Source organism: Tricharina praecox, assembly GCF_024521635.1.
Source record: "Tricharina praecox strain CBS 144465 chromosome Unknown BZA05scaffold_7, whole genome shotgun sequence".
NCBI classification, from domain to species: Eukaryota; Fungi; Ascomycota; class Pezizomycetes; order Pezizales; family Pyronemataceae; genus Tricharina; species Tricharina praecox.
The window spans coordinates 1,114,976-1,131,950 of record NW_026250409.1 but is presented as its reverse complement, the minus strand read 5'-3'; the positions used below and the strand labels follow the sequence as shown (position 1 = coordinate 1,131,950).

Below are 16,975 nucleotides of genomic sequence, written 5' to 3'. Positions count from 1 at the left end.
ATTTTGCAGGGCGTGCTTGGAGCACTCTGCGCTGCTCTAGAGTTGATGTTCTCGCCTGGACTAGATCTAGAGTTCAACTCACCGAGAAGCCCCGACGTGAGGACGTTGGACGGCGATGGTAACGGGAGGCGAAAAGACACTTCGCGATATACCTACTCTACTCTGCTCATCCTCTTCCACTTCCAGATTGGATAGCCACCAGAGATGTCTCCCGAAGATTCCACCACAACCGCTGTTCTCGGGACGGTATGTCGGGAAGGCAAGCTGCAGCAGGCTGTGATGAAAACACCAAACACGAGTGAACAATCATGCTACATCACTCGCCAATATTTCCCCCAGCACCCGAGTCAAAATTGCTGACCATCCTCTGCATGTCTCCGCCACGTTGCACCTCCATCGGTGCGGGGTACTTCCTTATTACCGAGTCGGTACGGTATGGAGACGACACGGACCCGGAGTTGCTGCCATCATCCCCCATGTGCATGCATACCGGTATATACTCTACATGCCGCACCGCGCACAGGCCATACCTACATACGGTAGAGGAGAATAGTTTCCGGTAGGCAGAGGGTCTTCACTGCTTACTGCCGGAAAGTTTCAAAACTGCAGTTGAGAGGAGTGTCATAAACCAATCAGTTCCACCATGCGTCGCTGTCTGACGATGCTGCTCGCGTGCCCCAAAAAGAATTTTTGCAACGGAACGGATCTGGGAGCCGAAGATCTGCTGGCCATCGGTAGTACATACTCTAGTTAAAGGCCTACAGCGGGTTGCTTTTCATCTATGTATGTACCATTCTCTTGGCCATGGAACAACGTATGCAGCCAGAAGACACTTCGTGAACCCAACCCAGGCTTCAGGGAGTGCATCCCGCATCCGCTGCCCGTGGGCTGTGGGCTATGGCCCGTCGCCCGTCCGCAGTGCAGAATTTTAGATTCAGCCCGTAGCCCAAGACTTCTGCACGCACTTTAGTTTGGCCGCAGTGTCGCACAGCACGTGTAGAGTAGGTAGGGAACTCACAGACCCTGGTGTTCTTGGCTCGCCGGATGCACGGGAGGAATATCTACTGTGCATACTGTGCATACTGTGCATATCATATACTGGGTGCACAAAAGGCTGACGACATAAATTGCGGCGGGCGACGGATGGCCGGCCGCCGGCGGCTAGGTACTAGAAGCCGAGTGAACGGCCGTGACGCTGGGGAAAGCGTATGCCTACGGTAAACTGCGCCACGGCCCACTGGGCGTTTCTTGCCCGGTCGATGTGCTGGTGGATCACTAGCACTTGCTCGCTGCGAAGTCTTGGGATGGTTTCTAGCACCGGGAGAGTTAATCCAAGTAAGTACATATACCTATGATATATCCGCTCCACCAGAACTCAGGACGCAGCGCCCGTCGGCTGTCGACACTGGACTGGGACTCCTGCCGCGTGCACTGCATCCATTCCGACATTACATACGCAGAGAGTTTCTGGTGCGTACATAGTACATACTTTGGCTGCCAACACCTGCCGGAGTCTAGATACATTCAAGCCAGAATCGCAACTTCGCAACAGCCAGTTTACGGCTAACAGCGACTGGGACCGGCTGGAAGTTTATATGTAGTTCCTGGGCATCGCAAGGAGCAGTTTCTGGATTTGCTTGGACATATATACCAAAGACACCTTCGCTTTGGATATTGGGTCTATGTAGGTAGGTAGGTAGTCGGATTCTGACCAGCTCAATACATTGTACTTAAGTACTCTTCAATTGTGCGAATACCTACTACTCTGCGTAATCAGTCTTGTGTGCGAGTGCTGTGACATGATAATACGATCAATTGAGCCCGAATTTTTCTGTCATCAAATTGAATGCCACCGTTTCAGAGCATAGGAAGTTATACATGCATTGTATCCACTTGCTCCCGTCTCCTCCTGATTCCACTCGGTGCTTCCATCCAGCCAGCGGTGCCCGACCCATTGGAACGTCCTCGTCCCCTACCTATCACCACCAGCGGGACTATGGCATAGGCAATTGCAAAGGAGATAGTCCTCCATACCGGACAACTCGCTCTCCACTTCCACTTCCACTTCTTCCTCGCTCTTCTCCCTTTGGGCCGTCTTTCGCTGGTACATAGTTCCTCGACACGGCCGCCTTGCTGCCGGTGTCGAGCTGTCCATTGCGTCCTCCGTGGATAGTATGCGTGGTATGTACGCGTACACGCGTACACGCGGGCTTCGGCCTGGCACTCGCACTCGCACGTCTCGATCCACTCCCTCCAACCACCTTGAAACTCCTCCCCAGATTGCGCCTATTAGTCTATTATCTCGGAAAATCAGAAAGAAAAAAAAACAACGCGAGTAACAGGGAATACCAGAATGCTAATGGCCGTAAGTAATGAAAATAAGCTGTGGCCGCCCTTCCTCCAATCCAGACAAACAGAGTACACGAGCAGGAACAGGAACAGGAACAGGAACAGGAACAGAAACACGCAGCCCGAAATCGTGACCACTCGGAAAATCAAAAAGAAAACAAAAAAAAACCGCGAGCAACAGAGGATACCAGAATGACAATCGTTCTCAGTGGCGACATCAAGAGCCGTGACCGCCCTTCCTCCCATGCACACACAAAGTGCAGGAACGGAATAAAGCAGACAGCCTGAAATCAAACACACTGAACAGCCAGCCAGCCCAGCCGAGACACTCCACCGACCAAACATGTCGAGTGATCAAGAAAACAAACCAGAAGAAACACCACCCACCAGATTCCAACGTAAACAGCACTCGAAAAAAAGTAGAGATCGTCGTGGACGGATCTCACGTAGCATCTTGTCACTTGCCGTGGGATTTAAAGAGGCGGCAAAGATCTCCCCCAAGCCTTGAGAAACCGGTCACAGAACTCATTTCCGCAGAAATGGTGGACGTCGGAGTATTGGATGATGAGGCCCATTATGAGCTCTTGCGGGAGGTGAGATAGGTTCTGGATCTCTATCTGCCGACTGATTTTCACAACACATCACATAGTCAGCGCACGGTTATTCAAGCAAGCATGAAGTGGGAGAGGGGGTAGTCCGCGGAAACGTACCGAGCGCATCTTCCGAGAACCGGATTGGTTCTCGTGTGTCTAACGGCTCCACAATGTGGGCATCGCACAACCTGGTTGTTTGCCTCAAGGTCTTCGATTTCGACGACGGCGTGAAATTCAAAGGGTGGTGGAGTTCCGGGTTCGGACTCCGAAGCCAAATCCTCATCTGCGACGAGTGTATCAGTCAATGCTGGCAAAGATGGGATGGCCATGTCGAGCGCTTCGGGAGCGAGGTTACCTTGTACACCTTCTACTTCGTCCTCAGCCGTCTCGGCGGTCTCGGCGGGGACATTGTTCTCAGTCTCGTTGTCGTTGTCATGGGTGTCGTCGTCCTCGTCTGTGTCGTCGCCATCGTGATTAAAGCCGTTGGCGACAGCTTCGACATCAACCTCTTGACGGTTGATGTCCAGAGGCTGGAGCGCATTCGCGAGTCCCTCGAAGTCTAGCGAAGTAACTACCGACTCCTCCCTCGCGGGCCGCGGTCCTAGCATCGGGGGACCTGCCTGTCTATTGATCCTGTGCTCAACCTGTCCATTGGTCCTGTTCTCGACCTGCACATACCGGTTATTTAAATGCGGATGTGGCCAAGGGGAATGATACGTACTCTGACATTGCCGGCGACATTGAGGGGAACCTCCTGGGGGTCTTCCGTTTCCTGGTTCACATTTGTTTGTGTCAGGATGTTTGTATCAATCACCCGTAGAGCCATTTTTGTCAATTGATATAGGAGTGGATATTGTACGGGGCGAAGTTGGGTGTGATGTGCGATTGTGTGATTGACGGATGGTTGTGTAGTTGTGTGAAGGTGAAGATGTGCAGGTGAAGCCGAAGGCAGCGGAGAGGGACACTGTCCGTCACAGAAAATGATTCGTATGGACTTGGGGCAGTGTGCCCTACACCCTATCTCGGCTAAAATTCTCGCTGCCAAGCGTCACGTTAGCGCCAAATCCCACCTATATAACTCACCTCTCCCTCCGTCCTTTGAACAGTATGCGATTTTACTTCATAGTATGTTACCCCCTATCTTCACTACATTCTCGAATCTATCTAACATCATATTTCAGGGATCATTTCTATAGTAAATCGTCTCATCTGAACTCTTTACAAGAGCCACAGAATCTCCAACCTGGACGATGATTGATATCCTCGTTGCCCCAGAGTGAAGCCTGTTTTGCCGGTCCTTCGGTACGGGTGGGTGATGATCTCGACCCGAGTTTACGCATACCTATCGCAAGATGGGTGGGAACGAGGGTGGGCGACGATGGAAATCTGACAGGCTGCTTTTTTTTCATCTTCGTTAGGCTGCATGCGTGGCGAAGAGGAATGAAATCAGAGTCTTCGGGTCGTGATCCTCTGTCTTGAATCTCGCGTGAAAACTGCCGTGACTGATGTCACCGTGTAAAGTTTTTCTGTCTGAGCCAAAAAAAGCCTTTTTACCTATCTAGAGCCGGCATCACGTGTATCCACCACCCACCGTGCCTCCACCAATCGTCGCGCCCTCCCTCTGTGTTTCCTCTATCACTACTACCTGTATCCCGGAATTACATCCATCGCCGCGAAAGTACGGGCATGGAGGGCTGCATGATTGGATATCGAGATGTTTCCAGGGATCTGTGCGCGCGAGCGACGAAATGACAAGCAGTGGGGAGGCGCGGGAGGGTGTTTGCACCGGAGGAACCCAGGGGAAGAAGGAAGTAAGTTTCGGCCACTACAGGTCCAGTCAAGCTGCGAACGACGAGTGCGAGAAACAGTTTGTATTCATTCATATCCCGCGTTTTTCCCATCCACCGTTTATCCTCTGTCTAACAATTCCCAGATGACCAGCCAGCAGCCACCCTCCTCTCCCTCGCTATTTCGCCTCAAATGTTCCATCCCTTGTAAGAAGCCTTGGCTCCCGCAGAAGGGGTAGCAGTGAACTTGGCACATCCCTTCGCCGCCATTTCCTTCGCTTTCGCGACGACCTCGGGCTCGTCCTTCACACGCCAGTCAGCACTCACAATCGTCCGGTGAGGAGAGGATAGAGGAGGAGGGAAGAGTCAAGCTCACCTTGCAGCTGGTGGGCACACACTCGTGCAGCGAGGAAGTGAACGCCTCGTCCGTGCACAGACAGCCAGGGCCATCGGCCATCTTGCACGTGCTCGCCTTGATGGCGGGGAGGAAGCAGGAGATGAGGCTGGTTGGGTTAGCTATTTGGCTGCTGGATGGGACCCCTGGGGGCGAGGAACGTACCACTCGGGAACCTCAGGCATGCCGGCGGGAGGACCGGTGGGAGCAGTGGCAGAACCGCTGGGAGCAGCAGCAGACTCGGTGGGAGTAGCAGCCTGCGGGAGGGCAGTGGCAACGGCGGCCAGGGCAATGATGAGAAGCTGGGGAAGCATGTTGATGATTGTTGGTTCTTGAAGAAGAAGTTGAAGTTGGTACTTTGGAAGTGAGAGTGGAAGTGAGTGTGAAGTGAGTGTGAGTGAGTGTGTTGCGATGGTGGGATGAAGAATTAAGCTGATGAGTGGGAATCATGGCGGTATTTATGGCCGACTATGGCCATAGCTATGTCACAGCTATCATCATCGTGTTCATCACCTTCAATTCGCCCCAACTCCTCCGGCCGACCGGAAAGCATTTCTCCACCACGATTCCGCATATTAGATGAAACCAATCAATTCCGTACCCATCATCCATCGGACTCTCGGACTCGCTCCCCGCCGCCACTGACGTTTATCTGGCGGTGACCTCGGGCGAGGTCGGCGAGGAGAACGTTTCGAGTTTCATGTCCGCCGCCCTGTGTCCAAGCCGATAGCCGATCCCGGGAACTGGGGGTGAATGTTTCTACATGTCTCGGCTCGGGCCCGAGAACCGGGGTTGAGTATTTCTACATGTCTCGGCCCCGGCCCGGTTTGTGGATGGAACCATGTTGACGGAGACCGTAGCAATTACATAGATTGGCTACTCGCCTCGTCTTAACGTTAAGTACGGGGAATCCGCTGCTTATCGAGATTGCCGAATACCATTGCCGAAATCCCGCTGCAGTGGTGGTAGGGTTTTGGTAGAAACTTAGAACAAAGCTCCGAGGAATGGCCTCGCCTGGTCAATCTGTGGTAGTGCCCCTCCGTGACCATCGGCTTGCGGTGGGGGAGCACCATCTAAAAAAGTGGAACGAATGGATTGGGTCTGAATCACGGCGTGTATGCACCACTCACGCGCTCTCCGAGAATATTGATGAATGTGTGTACTTCACAACGCCCTGTACATGCATTTCGACGATCACAGTAGGTCCATGAAGTCCTAGATGGAAAGGCAACCATCGCGAGGATTGTTCACGTCAGTGATTGTCGTGGGGATCACATATTGATGGACAAACAAGAGTGCATGAAGCGGTTCGTGACTGGGCCCGTCTATCCATATAAAAGGCTCGGATGTGACTGAACCACTCTGTCCTATGTAAAAAAAACTGACCAGAAGTGTTGTCCTGCATGCTGCTATGGGGGATTTTGGTCCTTTTAGTCGCCATTGGATGCGATCTTCCTCCCCCCTTTTTATCTCCATTTGTGTTCGAGCGACAATGTTTTTCTCACGGGATGATACTTCTTAAAGTCCAATCGACTCGGAAATTGGTTTGATTGATATGTAGAGTAAATACACCTTGAATCCCGATCCATCCACCCCCACCATCCACCAACTCGGCGAGTGACTAACCAGCAGCCACCCCCCTCTCTCTCTCTTGCTATTTTCACCTCTAAATATTCCATCCCTCGTATACAGCCTTGGCGCCTGCAGAAGGGGTAGCAGTGAACTTGGCACATCCCTTGATCGCCATTTCCTCGGCCTTCTTGATGACGTCGGGCTCGTCCTTCACACGCCAGAAAGTCAGCACTCACAGTCGCCCGGTGAGGAGAGGGGAGAATAGAAGAGCCAAGATAACTAACCTTGCAGCTGGTGGACACACACTCCTTCAGCGAGGAAGTGAACGTCTCGTCCTTGCACAGACAGCCGGGGCCATCGGCCATCTTGCACGTGCTCGCCTTGATGGCGGGGAGGAAGCAGGGAATGAGGCTGGTTGGGTTAGCTATTTGGCTGCTGAATGGGAGGGAGTGAGGAACACACCACTCGGGAACCTCAGGTATGCCGGCGGGAGGACCGGTGGGAGCAGTAGCAGAACCGCTGGGAGCAACAGCAGATTCGGTGGGGGTAGCCGCCTGCGGGAGAGCAGTGGCAACGGCGGCCAGGGCGATGATGAGAAGCTGGGGAAGCATGTTGATAGCTGGTTCTTGAAGAAGAAGTTGAAGTTGGTAGTTCGGAAGTGAGAATGAAGGAGAGTAAAGTGAGAGTGAGTGAATGTGTTGCGATGGTGGAATGAAGAATTAAGCTGATGGGTAGGAATCATAGCGGTATATATACGCTCTGGATTAGTAGTCGAGACAGTCTATTGCCCCTTTTCTTCACCATGATGAATCGCAACATCGTCATTGCCCACCGTAAAACAATCAGCGTAGATCTCCAGGCTTCGGCTCGGCCATCTATCGCCCTCGGGCCGTAGCCAGTAGCTAGGACGTATCCCGGTTCACAGCTCGGCCCGTTTGGCACAGATTAGGTAGGTGAAACCAATCAATTTTCGGCTTTGGACGATGACCGCAGTGTTTCTGCAAAAACCCCGCAAGCACCGCTCTCCTGGGTATACATGGTCCCATATCCATGAGATTCCGGGAGTTAACTTATCCGTCAAACCAAGCTATGTTGATCACCGTGTGGGCGAATGATGAGAACTTTAATCCAAAACCCCCCACCACGGCCAGGGCTGACCGTAGTTTATATCTGACATCACCCCTGCCGCTCAGATCTCCGGTATTGCCTTGCGAAACACATGGTAGCCAATCCCGAGAAACCTTGTTTCAAGAGATAAATTCTCGGATCTACGCGAGCAGCCCCCACTCCCTGCGGATGACAGACTCATGGTTGGTAGCTCGGATATCCACTGATCGCTCATGTTGAAGTTTTGGTGGTTGAGATGCAGGATAATATTCAACTGAATAGATGTCTGAGATGGAGTCTAGCTATGCGGACAGGATCAGGCCCTTTTATACGTGCCAAAACAAAAGATCCTAATCGTGTAGAAACAAGAGAGCAAACAGTATGACTAGAAAATGAGATAATGAGCAAGTCACAAGTCGGCCAAGTAGGAAGAGCAAACATGTGACAAAGGAATGAAACAAATGAGTGATAACCATGAAGGATAGATGAAACAAACACATGACAATCCACAGACCATTCTCCGTTACTTTTAAGTTAGGCAGGTGTTCGCCATAGTCTAGACAGGCCAGATGTGAAATGAGTTGATTTTCTCTCTCCCCCGTTGGGGGTGTTTCCGTGCCGCTGGCACCAAAGACAATGGCACACATTGTAATTGGCGACTACAATACATAGAGCCCTGATCTTCAAAGTTCAAAGCTGGGAGCTGTGGACCTGTGGCGTAGTGAAACGATGCCCCGAGTTAGTCTGTAGTCCAGACGGTCAATTCGGTGTGGGGAAGCCTGCTCCATTCTTTTACTCCAAATTAAAAGAAGCATTCAACTGGTGTAGAGTACGGAATGGTGGCTCGAGTTAACACATATCACAGGTGGTTGGGATGTCCGACACGAGAAACAATGATTTTTCGGGTCAACAAAAGAATCCCACGGCGGGTTTTTTCCACTTCATTCCAATTCCTAACACAATCCGTCCACACCCCAAACAAAAACCAAGAGACCAACCAGCAGCCCTTGTAGCCCCCAAGCATCACCACCAGTTTAGAACCCGGCGGGCTTTCCGCCTCCATACTTCTCGCAACCCTTGGCCGACATCTCGGTGAATTTGGCGATAACTGTCTTATCCTCGCATCCACTGGTGACACAGCTCAGCATGCCACTAGTGAATTCCTCGTCCGCGCAGAGGCAAGTAGGTCCCTCTATTGTCTATTAGCGGCCACGTATGGGAAAGACTGAGGTACGTAGTGACTTACCTCCCATCTTGCACTCGGTCTTCTTAATGGCGGGAAGAAAGCAGTCAGAGAGGCTGGGATTGGTTAGTTGGGTACTTCTTGAAAGCTTGAGTGAGATGGAGGTATATACCACTGGGGGATCTCCGGCATGCCGGCCGGAGGACCAGTGGGGGCGGAACTGGCCTCGGGGCTGGGAACGGCGGTGGAGCTGGCCTGAGGGCTCGGAATGGCGGCGGCGACCGCAGCGAGAGTAGCAATGATGATCTGGAAGTAAAGCATGATGAAGTTGGTTGGTTGGTTCTTAAAAAAGAAGAAGTGAATGTATGATTGAAGTGAGTGAATGTGGATGTGTGAGTGAGTATGAGTGAGCTGTGTGATCTGGAAATTATAAGAGACAGGTACGAAGAGGCGGTATTTATGTGCGGCTTCTTTGGGCTGTTGTTTGGTCTCTTCTCACTTTGTTGCTTTCCACCTCCACACAATAGTAGGTACATAAGTGTCCCGATCATCGACATTGCTTCCAGGTCGAGAAGCGTTTCGCCACTGGACGCCGCGGCCACAGAGTACATAGTTGAAACCAATCAATTTGACCGCCAGCAACCGAACCGCCAGTTCAATCAACTTTGATAACAGAATCACCACCCGTCGCTACGCCGGAAGAAACTCACGGAATCTGGGGTGCAGCCGAATAAAGTTCGGTAATCTATTAGTCTTGATTAGATTCACCATGAAAACACCGAGGCAAGAAAAGCAAACCCAATATATTCGCTACCTCCCACTCGGCCCGAGCGATGGACTTGAGACAGGCCGAAACACCCGAGACCGGGAGTCCGTTCAGGCCGAACATACCGGACCATTCCCGTACACTCGCGTTCGGCCGACATCAGACAGACACTGATGGAATACTGTGAGTGTCTACCTGTATTGGGGATCAGTTACGGAACGGAAACGGAGGTGGGAGCTGAGCCAGTGGGTGAAATGATCCTTTAGCCTTGAGGTTAGTCGGTCCATTTGCTGGGTTGACATAACGATGCGAGTGGAGACGAGTGAACTGGTCATTCGATAGAACGAGAAGTATAGTGTACTCCAACTGATAGAGTAATGAGCCCCCGCCCGCCCGGATAAAACATATCGAAATAGCTTGTTCGACCTCGGGGTTAGGCTCGCAGGGTCGTGTGGTCGTGCCGAACGTAATCAACACCCCGAGCCGTCCCCTGAACTCTACAATAGGCCGATAGCGGATAAAAAAAGGTAGGATCTTGGCAGGCTTTTTGTGGTTAGTAGAGTATTGATGGTCACAATCAATATGTTTGCTCCTGGGGAATTATACTTGACACGCTACCCCACAGCCCGAACTCGGCCGTCAGATAAGCACGGATTGTGTCATAAATGGGGAGGATCCGCGGTCCATACGGAGTGAATTTTTCGTACGATGAGAGCCGAGCCGAGCCGATGCGTTCCAGAAGATTTTTATGTGTTGGATTGTTTCACCACTTTCCACGGACCATTGTAGTGGTTCTGTTATTGGTAGTCTTTCGAGCTGCCATGAGAAGGATATCGATGTGCATGAGGTTAGCGGAGAACATGGAGACACTGGCGGCATATCCCAACCCGCATACCGTAGATACTACCATGTCTCCCGTTGGAGATCTCCTTCGCCATCCAGCATCCCTCACGGTCATTCACTTTGACTTTTTCACTCGCTTCCAACCTCCCTTTGGCGGGCTTGTTTCGATGTTTATTGTGCGCGGTTTATGTCTTGATTGGTGGTGGGGGGTTCTATGTTCGCGTATGATGATACACCTTTGCCGGTCGAAGTCATCAGACGTGGTCCACCAACATAATGTAAGAATGATAGAGAACCCAAACATTCTTGGACCAGATCGAATGTTGTAGCCTGTGGAGGGCGGCCGGACAATACTAACGGTCGATAATGGCGAGACTAACAGGGTAAAATAATGGCTTCAATGCACCAGTCATCACATGATTCAGTAGTGTAGGGGTATCATGGGCGCTTGCCACTGGCAACATGCGCCCGACCCGGGTTCAAATCCCGGCTGAATCAATCATCATCTTTTATCTTTTGATACCAGCTTCATTCTTGTTGTGCTTTGTGGTGTCACTGTCGACCTACCCCCAAAAGCTTTTTATTGATGCGGAGAATCCATCTACCTAACTACAAAATTCACCAACTTTCCCCCCTTGCCGACTATCACCCTAACAACCTCCTTCCCACTCGCCCACTTCTCCCACTCCTTCTTGCCCTGCACCATCTCCCTCACCACATCTTCGTCCACCTTCCCCTCCACTTTCACTCTTATCCTAACCTTGCCATTAACTGCAACCGCAACATCCGTCACATCCTCCTCCTCAAAAACCCTCTCATCCACCTGCGGCCATGGCTGCTCCGAGACTCTAATCCCCTCTAACCTCGTTCCGCGATGCAACATTTCCCACGCCTCCTCCGCCACCGCAGGAGTGATTGGGCCGAGTAACCGCAGCATAATCTGAGTAGCGGCATACACCACAGCAGCAGAGCAGTTCTTGCTCTCCGCCTCAATGGTATTTTCCAGTTTCATTAGGTCGCTGATTGTCGTATTCATAGCGAGCGTATCCGAGAACGCCTCAGTCACGGAGTGGACGGCGTTGTTGAGAACCTTCCAGAGTTTCCGCTCTTGCGGGGTGGTGATTTCTGGTAGCTGTGTTGGCGTGGGGGCATCGACGAATGTACAGGTGTCTGCGCGCTTGAGCACGCGGAGGAGGAAACGCCGCACACCAATGATCTTGTCCTCGTCCCAGTTCAGTACGTCGGCGACGGGTGCTGCGAAGAGGACGTGTGCGCGGGTGGCGTCCGCGCCGTGCGTGGCGATGCATGTGAGCGGATCTACACCGTTGTATTTGCTCTTGCTCATTTTTTCGTAGCTTTTGTTCGGAGTTGCGCCTGTGGCGGTGATTTTCGGCTGGGAAGGGGTTTCATAGGTGAGTTCGTCGGGCTTGAGGAAGCGACCGGTGATGGGGTCAGTGTACGTGAGTCCGTGAACCATGCCTTGTGTTACCAGCTTCTTGAAAGGTTCCGCGGTTGTGTTGGATGGATTTGGCCAGAGGCCGGCGGGGCCAGCAAGGAACTTGGCGATGAAGCGAGAGTACAGGAGGTGGAGGATTGCGTGTTCCACACCGCCGACATATAGGTCTACGGGAAGCAGCTTGTCTGCCTTTTCTGCATCGAAGAGCTGGTTGGGGTTCTTCGGATCAATGTAGCGAGCCCAGTACCAGCTGCTGTCGATAAAAGTATCCATAGTGTCTGTATCCCGCTTTGCTGGCTCGCCACAGGATGGACAGGCTACGTTGACCCATTCCTCGGCTTTTGCGAGAGGAGAACCGCCACGGCCGCGGATGCTGATACCTTCGGGGAGGATGACCGGCAGATCTTTTTCCGGCACTGGAATAGTACCACAAGAAGAACAGTGGATAATGGGGATCGGCGTCCCCCAATACCGTTGGCGAGAAACAAGCCAATCCCTCAGACGCCATTGCGTAGTTTCCTCTGCCCACTCACTCCCCAGCTTCTCAAGGAACGCCTGGTGTGCTTCCGCCGAAGTGAGGCCTTTATACTCTCCACAGGTGAGCACACCACGGTCTGTAAAGATTTCATTGTCAGTTTCCTTCAATGACGAAGGCTTGACCACAGTTCTAATTTCCTCGCCCGGACAGTTCTCCCGCCAAAACGCGTGATCCCGTATGTCGTGCCCGGGAACTCCCATGACGGCACCTTCGCCGTACCCGTCCAGGACATAATCCGCCACAAATATAGGCAAGCGAGCACCTGGATCCAAGGGATTAGTAGCCATCACGCTGTCTAGACGGAAGCCTCGCTTCGACTTCACGTCCTCCTCGCTCCGTCTCGTCTTGGAATCGTCGATGAAACGCCTCAGATCCCCGTTCGTCTCAGCCAATCGACGCACGAGAGGATGCGACATCGACAGCGCCAGATACTGCACACCTAGCAATGTATCCAGTCTGGTGGTAAACACCTCCACCATGTCGCTCTCACTCCCAACGGGAAACCGTACCTTCGAGCCTACTGACTTCCCGATCCAATTCTTCTGCATAGTTCGCACCCTCTCCGGCCAGGTATCCTTCAGCGACTCCAGATCCTCCAACAGCTGCTCCTTGAACGCCGTAATCCGGAAGAACCACTGCTCCAGCTCCTTCTTCTCCACCAGCGCCCCAGAGCGCCAGGAGTGTCCCGAAGGCGACACTTGCTCGTTCGCAAGCACGGTCTCATCCACCGGATCCCAATTCACCGCCGAGCTCGCGCGGTACGCAAGGTTATGCTTTAGCAGGTGTAGAAACAGACGCTGAGTGTGCGCGTAATAATCTGGCGAGCAAGTCGTGACCTCCTGTAGCATTACCCCACCACTTCAGCATCCACCCCACCCCACCAGCACCAGCACCACACTCCCGGACGAATGGCATACACACCCTCTCCCAATCAAACGCCACGCCCATGTTCTCAAACTGCTCTTTCATCGCCTCGATATTCATCGCCGTCCAGTCCTTTGCGTCGACGCCGCGCTCGATAGCCGCGTTCTCCGCCGGCAGCCCGAACGCATCCCAACCCATCGGATGGATCACCTCGTACCCCTGCATTCGCCGGAACCGACTGAGCACGTCCGAGATCGTGTAGACCCGTAGGTGTCCCATGTGCAGACTCCCCGAGGGGTACGGGAACATCGAGAGGATGTAGAATTTCTCATCTTTCTTGTGCGCGGAGGTGCTGGGAGTCGTCGACCGAAGGTGCGAGCGCCATTTGCTGTCGATTTCGGAGAAGGCGGGGTATGTGGACGCGTGGCGGTGGTGGAAGAGCGGCGTCCGCGCGGGAGACGACAGGTGGATTGAACGGGGTGGAAGCAGACCGCGCCGGCCAATGCTTATGAATGATAGTCTCATAACGGCGGACGACAGAGATGAAACGTTTATGAGAGCCGCTGGTGTTTGAGGTTGCTGGTAACCCTAAACAACGAGCGAGAGATTATGAACATGCATCGTAGCGATGGAGGGGTAAGAGGTATGTGAATGCGAGATATAGACATTGGTATTGCTATATACAAAAAGTGAACCCGAGTATAGACGCCAAAATAAATTCATCACCATAGAATGCCGTGTGAATAAAGGAAAACCAAAACACCGCCCTACAATTACACCCATAACGCTCCAACAGGATAGAGAGTACAGCCTATCCTTCAACCGGCTGTCTCACCACATCGACAGCGTCCTCCTTCCTATCACCCAAAAACACGCTGAGCAAAAGATCAGCAGCCCGCCTCATCCTCTCCGCCACTATTATGACCTCACTGAACCCATCGTGCCGCAGCGCAAACACGGCAGCTTTGACAGTATGATGAAAAACACCTTTATACTCTTCTCTCTCAGCCTCCCACTTTCTCCACTGCTCCTTCTCTTCATCTAGAACAGCAACTTCCACTACTTCTTCCCCGGCGGGCATAATGGACTTGGCCCGTTGATCCTTGTCTTTCCGGTAGTCCTTCAACCCGCGCCGCCTCATTTCCTCCAACACGATCTTATTGAGTAGATCGCGGTTCTTGCTCTCAATTTCGGACCGCTCAACCGCATCCGGCTCTTTCTTGATCAGGTTCTTCTCGACCAATCGGGATGACGAGGAGCGTGGTCTCGGGACAAGAGCGGCGGGCTTGCGATCCGAAAGGTTAAACATGCTATTTGCGCGCTGGAACCCCTTCGGCTGCGCCTGAAATTCCCCCATACTGGCCAGCGACTTCCGCTTCTTGGTTACGAGGGGTCCCGTAAGGTCCGGCAACTCCTCCGTCGGCGATGGGAGACTCCCGGCATTATTATTTCTCCCTCCCAACGCGTTCCGCCCATCACCCATCACCCCATCATCGGACTTATGTCTCTTCACCTTCTTATCGACGACTCTGTCGAGCGCATCTGCACGCCGCTTCTTCGTCGAGCGCGAAATAAACGGATTGAGCACATCCTGCGGATTCGGCGCGATGTACCTTGCATCCTCCTGGTCCGGCTCAGCCTTCACCTGGATGTATGCGGCGAAGTTGTGGCGCGAGGATAGCGGGAGCGCATGTACCGAGACGATGGGGACCGGTGGGAGATCTGGCGAGGAGTGGGGTGGTGTTGTTGCAGAGTCCTCCGAGGGAGGGGTAGTATACGTCATCGCGCCGTAGATGAGGATTTCGGTAATCCCCCAGTCCCCAGGATTCACCTCGTCAAGGCTGTCGGTTGGGTTGGCGTGCACCTGCAGGAGAAGCGCGATGCGCGACTGCTCGGTGGTCTCCTCCTCCACATCTGCTCTGGGTAGCGCCGACAGGAATAGCTTCCGGAAGAAATCACATGTTGCTGGAGATGTGGTGGCTACTTGTAGCGATGGCCCGGCGGCAAGGAAGAGTGGGATACGTGACGGTGGGAGGTACGAGAGGAAGGAGAAGCTGCTGTTCGAGATGTGGTCCCGGAGGTGGTTCGTAACCCAGGTTGTGGGTGAAGGCGTATTTGGGTCTGTAGACAGGCAGAGGTCTGGAGTACATCAGCGGACGCTCCAGTTTATGAGCTCCATTCAGTATACTCTCAAGGGTGCGGGTCGCGCCGCCGACACAGGGAACATCTACAGATCCCTTCCAGATATCCATGACTTAGACGCGTGAGGTGCTATCGATGGGGAAATATCGAGAATAGTGACGGTATCATCGATCGTACAGGCGACACAGGTGAGTAGGCTCGCCGAGTGCTGTGGGTGGTCTTTGTATTGTGTTGAGGGCTATCGCGAGGGATGGTGCTAATTAACGCGAACATCTGCGCGTTGTGTATCCAAGTAAGCAGTCTACTTTATTGGTCTGTACACACTGGCACGTGCCTAATGCCAAGTTGAGACATCGAGTGATAACAGGTGCGGTGGAAGATTCCAATCCCGGTTCTGACCACAGTGATGTGGCCCCTCTGGAGCACCATACACTCTTCCAAGATCATGAGCAGGTCATTGCCTCCGGGACACTTTCAGCTTGTAGTCGACGTATCAAGAAGGCCTTGGCCGGGAAGCCTTAACCAGGAAATTGCGTATAACACATCACGGTACCCAGGTCCAACGATTACGATGCAGATAGCTTTGTTGCACAGATTCCACATACTCTGGAATATCTTATCAGTTCAGAGGGAAAGGTTTTGAATTTACGTGCCCTGCTACTGACACAAGAGCGGGCCGGGACCGAAACCGAAACCAGGTATTGTGCAGAGAACTTGAACTATGAAACTGAAAGTATAGATCATGAGTTATTTGTCTCCATAACTGTCCTGGTCATTGCCGTGGACCACAGTTGGTCGAACACAATTCATCAACCACGCGTCGTGCAGAAGGCCAGGTTTCCGAGCTCAGGAGAAACCTGGTAGATATGGTATTCTACCCTCTCTATGGTTCGTTCTCTAGGACCTAGCTAGGGAACGTGGAACCAGTGGAATGCTCAAGAGAGCCAGTGCTAAGGACGAAGCGCACCATAGGCTGGGAGACGAGTACCATACGATAAACTCCACGGCAGGCCACAATGGATGTTCACGAAATCGGGATCCCTTTTGTAGTAACATTCTTTGCTCCAAGAGAGGGCAAGCGGTCTCTATGTAGGATGCAGTGATCGTATTTCTTCTTCTTCGCTGTGTTCGGCGTCCGGCGTTTAGGCGGAGAAAGCATCAAGCACCGTTCTTTGGGAAATGAGTTGTTGATCCCGGTAAACAACGTGTCAGTGAAGCACCAAGCACCAAGCACGACATAATTTGGCACCCACCGATCCAGTTATCTCAGGCGACATCGAATCGAATTCGACAAACAGCAGGCGAAGTATGTGAAACAATCAGATTGTTTGGGGCTGCATGGTGGCAGATTGCTTACCGCCGCGGCCAGCTGCAGTATGAT

General features: G+C 52.6%; 6 protein-coding genes and 1 non-coding gene across 7 annotated transcripts; 1 reads left to right on the top strand and 6 right to left on the bottom strand.

Annotated features, from left to right (window-relative positions):
* Nucleotides 1–2,822: 2,822 nt before the first annotated feature.
* On the bottom strand, nt 2,823–3,768 carry BZA05DRAFT_467220 (uncharacterized protein; the record flags this gene model as incomplete). The annotated part of the gene is made up of 3 exons (XM_051487809.1): nt 2,823–2,973; nt 3,060–3,610; nt 3,664–3,768. 3 exons carry the CDS (start codon nt 3,766–3,768, stop codon nt 2,823–2,825), a joined length of 807 nt encoding a protein of 268 aa, XP_051341335.1.
* Nucleotides 3,769–4,918: 1,150 nt separating this feature from the next.
* On the bottom strand, nt 4,919–5,500 carry BZA05DRAFT_467218 (uncharacterized protein; the record flags this gene model as incomplete). Its single annotated transcript, XM_051487808.1, has 3 exons — nt 4,919–5,032; nt 5,106–5,232; nt 5,289–5,500. Coding segments are annotated over 3 exons (453 nt in total), but the record flags the coding sequence as incomplete, so codon positions are not given.
* Nucleotides 5,501–6,789: 1,289 nt separating this feature from the next.
* BZA05DRAFT_443531 (uncharacterized protein) lies at nt 6,790–7,306 on the bottom strand (the record flags this gene model as incomplete). Its single annotated transcript, XM_051486849.1, has 3 exons — nt 6,790–6,903; nt 6,980–7,106; nt 7,158–7,306. 3 exons carry the CDS (start codon nt 7,304–7,306, stop codon nt 6,790–6,792), a joined length of 390 nt encoding a protein of 129 aa, XP_051341333.1.
* A 1,530-nt stretch (nt 7,307–8,836) lies between these two features.
* Nucleotides 8,837–9,306, bottom strand: BZA05DRAFT_472682 (uncharacterized protein; the record flags this gene model as incomplete). Its single annotated transcript, XM_051488025.1, has 3 exons — nt 8,837–8,994; nt 9,049–9,101; nt 9,158–9,306. 3 exons carry the CDS (start codon nt 9,304–9,306, stop codon nt 8,837–8,839), a joined length of 360 nt encoding a protein of 119 aa, XP_051341332.1.
* A 1,706-nt stretch (nt 9,307–11,012) lies between these two features.
* BZA05DRAFT_t119 lies at nt 11,013–11,092 on the top strand. The gene has a single exon. It is a non-coding gene; the product is annotated as a tRNA-Gly (tRNA).
* A 23-nt stretch (nt 11,093–11,115) lies between these two features.
* BZA05DRAFT_392876 (leucine-tRNA ligase) lies at nt 11,116–14,017 on the bottom strand. Its single transcript, XM_051483164.1, has 2 exons — nt 13,510–14,017; nt 11,116–13,427 (listed from the first exon to the last, which is right to left on the bottom strand). Exons 1-2 carry the CDS (start codon nt 13,975–13,977, stop codon nt 11,196–11,198), a joined length of 2,700 nt encoding a protein of 899 aa, XP_051341331.1. The 5' UTR covers nt 13,978–14,017; the 3' UTR covers nt 11,116–11,195.
* Nucleotides 14,018–14,105: 88 nt separating this feature from the next.
* Nucleotides 14,106–15,985, bottom strand: BZA05DRAFT_392874 (uncharacterized protein). Its single transcript, XM_051483163.1, has 2 exons — nt 15,641–15,985; nt 14,106–15,591 (listed from the first exon to the last, which is right to left on the bottom strand). The coding sequence occupies exons 1-2, from the start codon at nt 15,702–15,704 to the stop codon at nt 14,264–14,266; spliced, it is 1,392 nt and encodes a 463-aa protein (XP_051341330.1). The 5' UTR covers nt 15,705–15,985; the 3' UTR covers nt 14,106–14,263.
* Between the last annotated feature and the right edge of the window lie 990 nt (nt 15,986–16,975).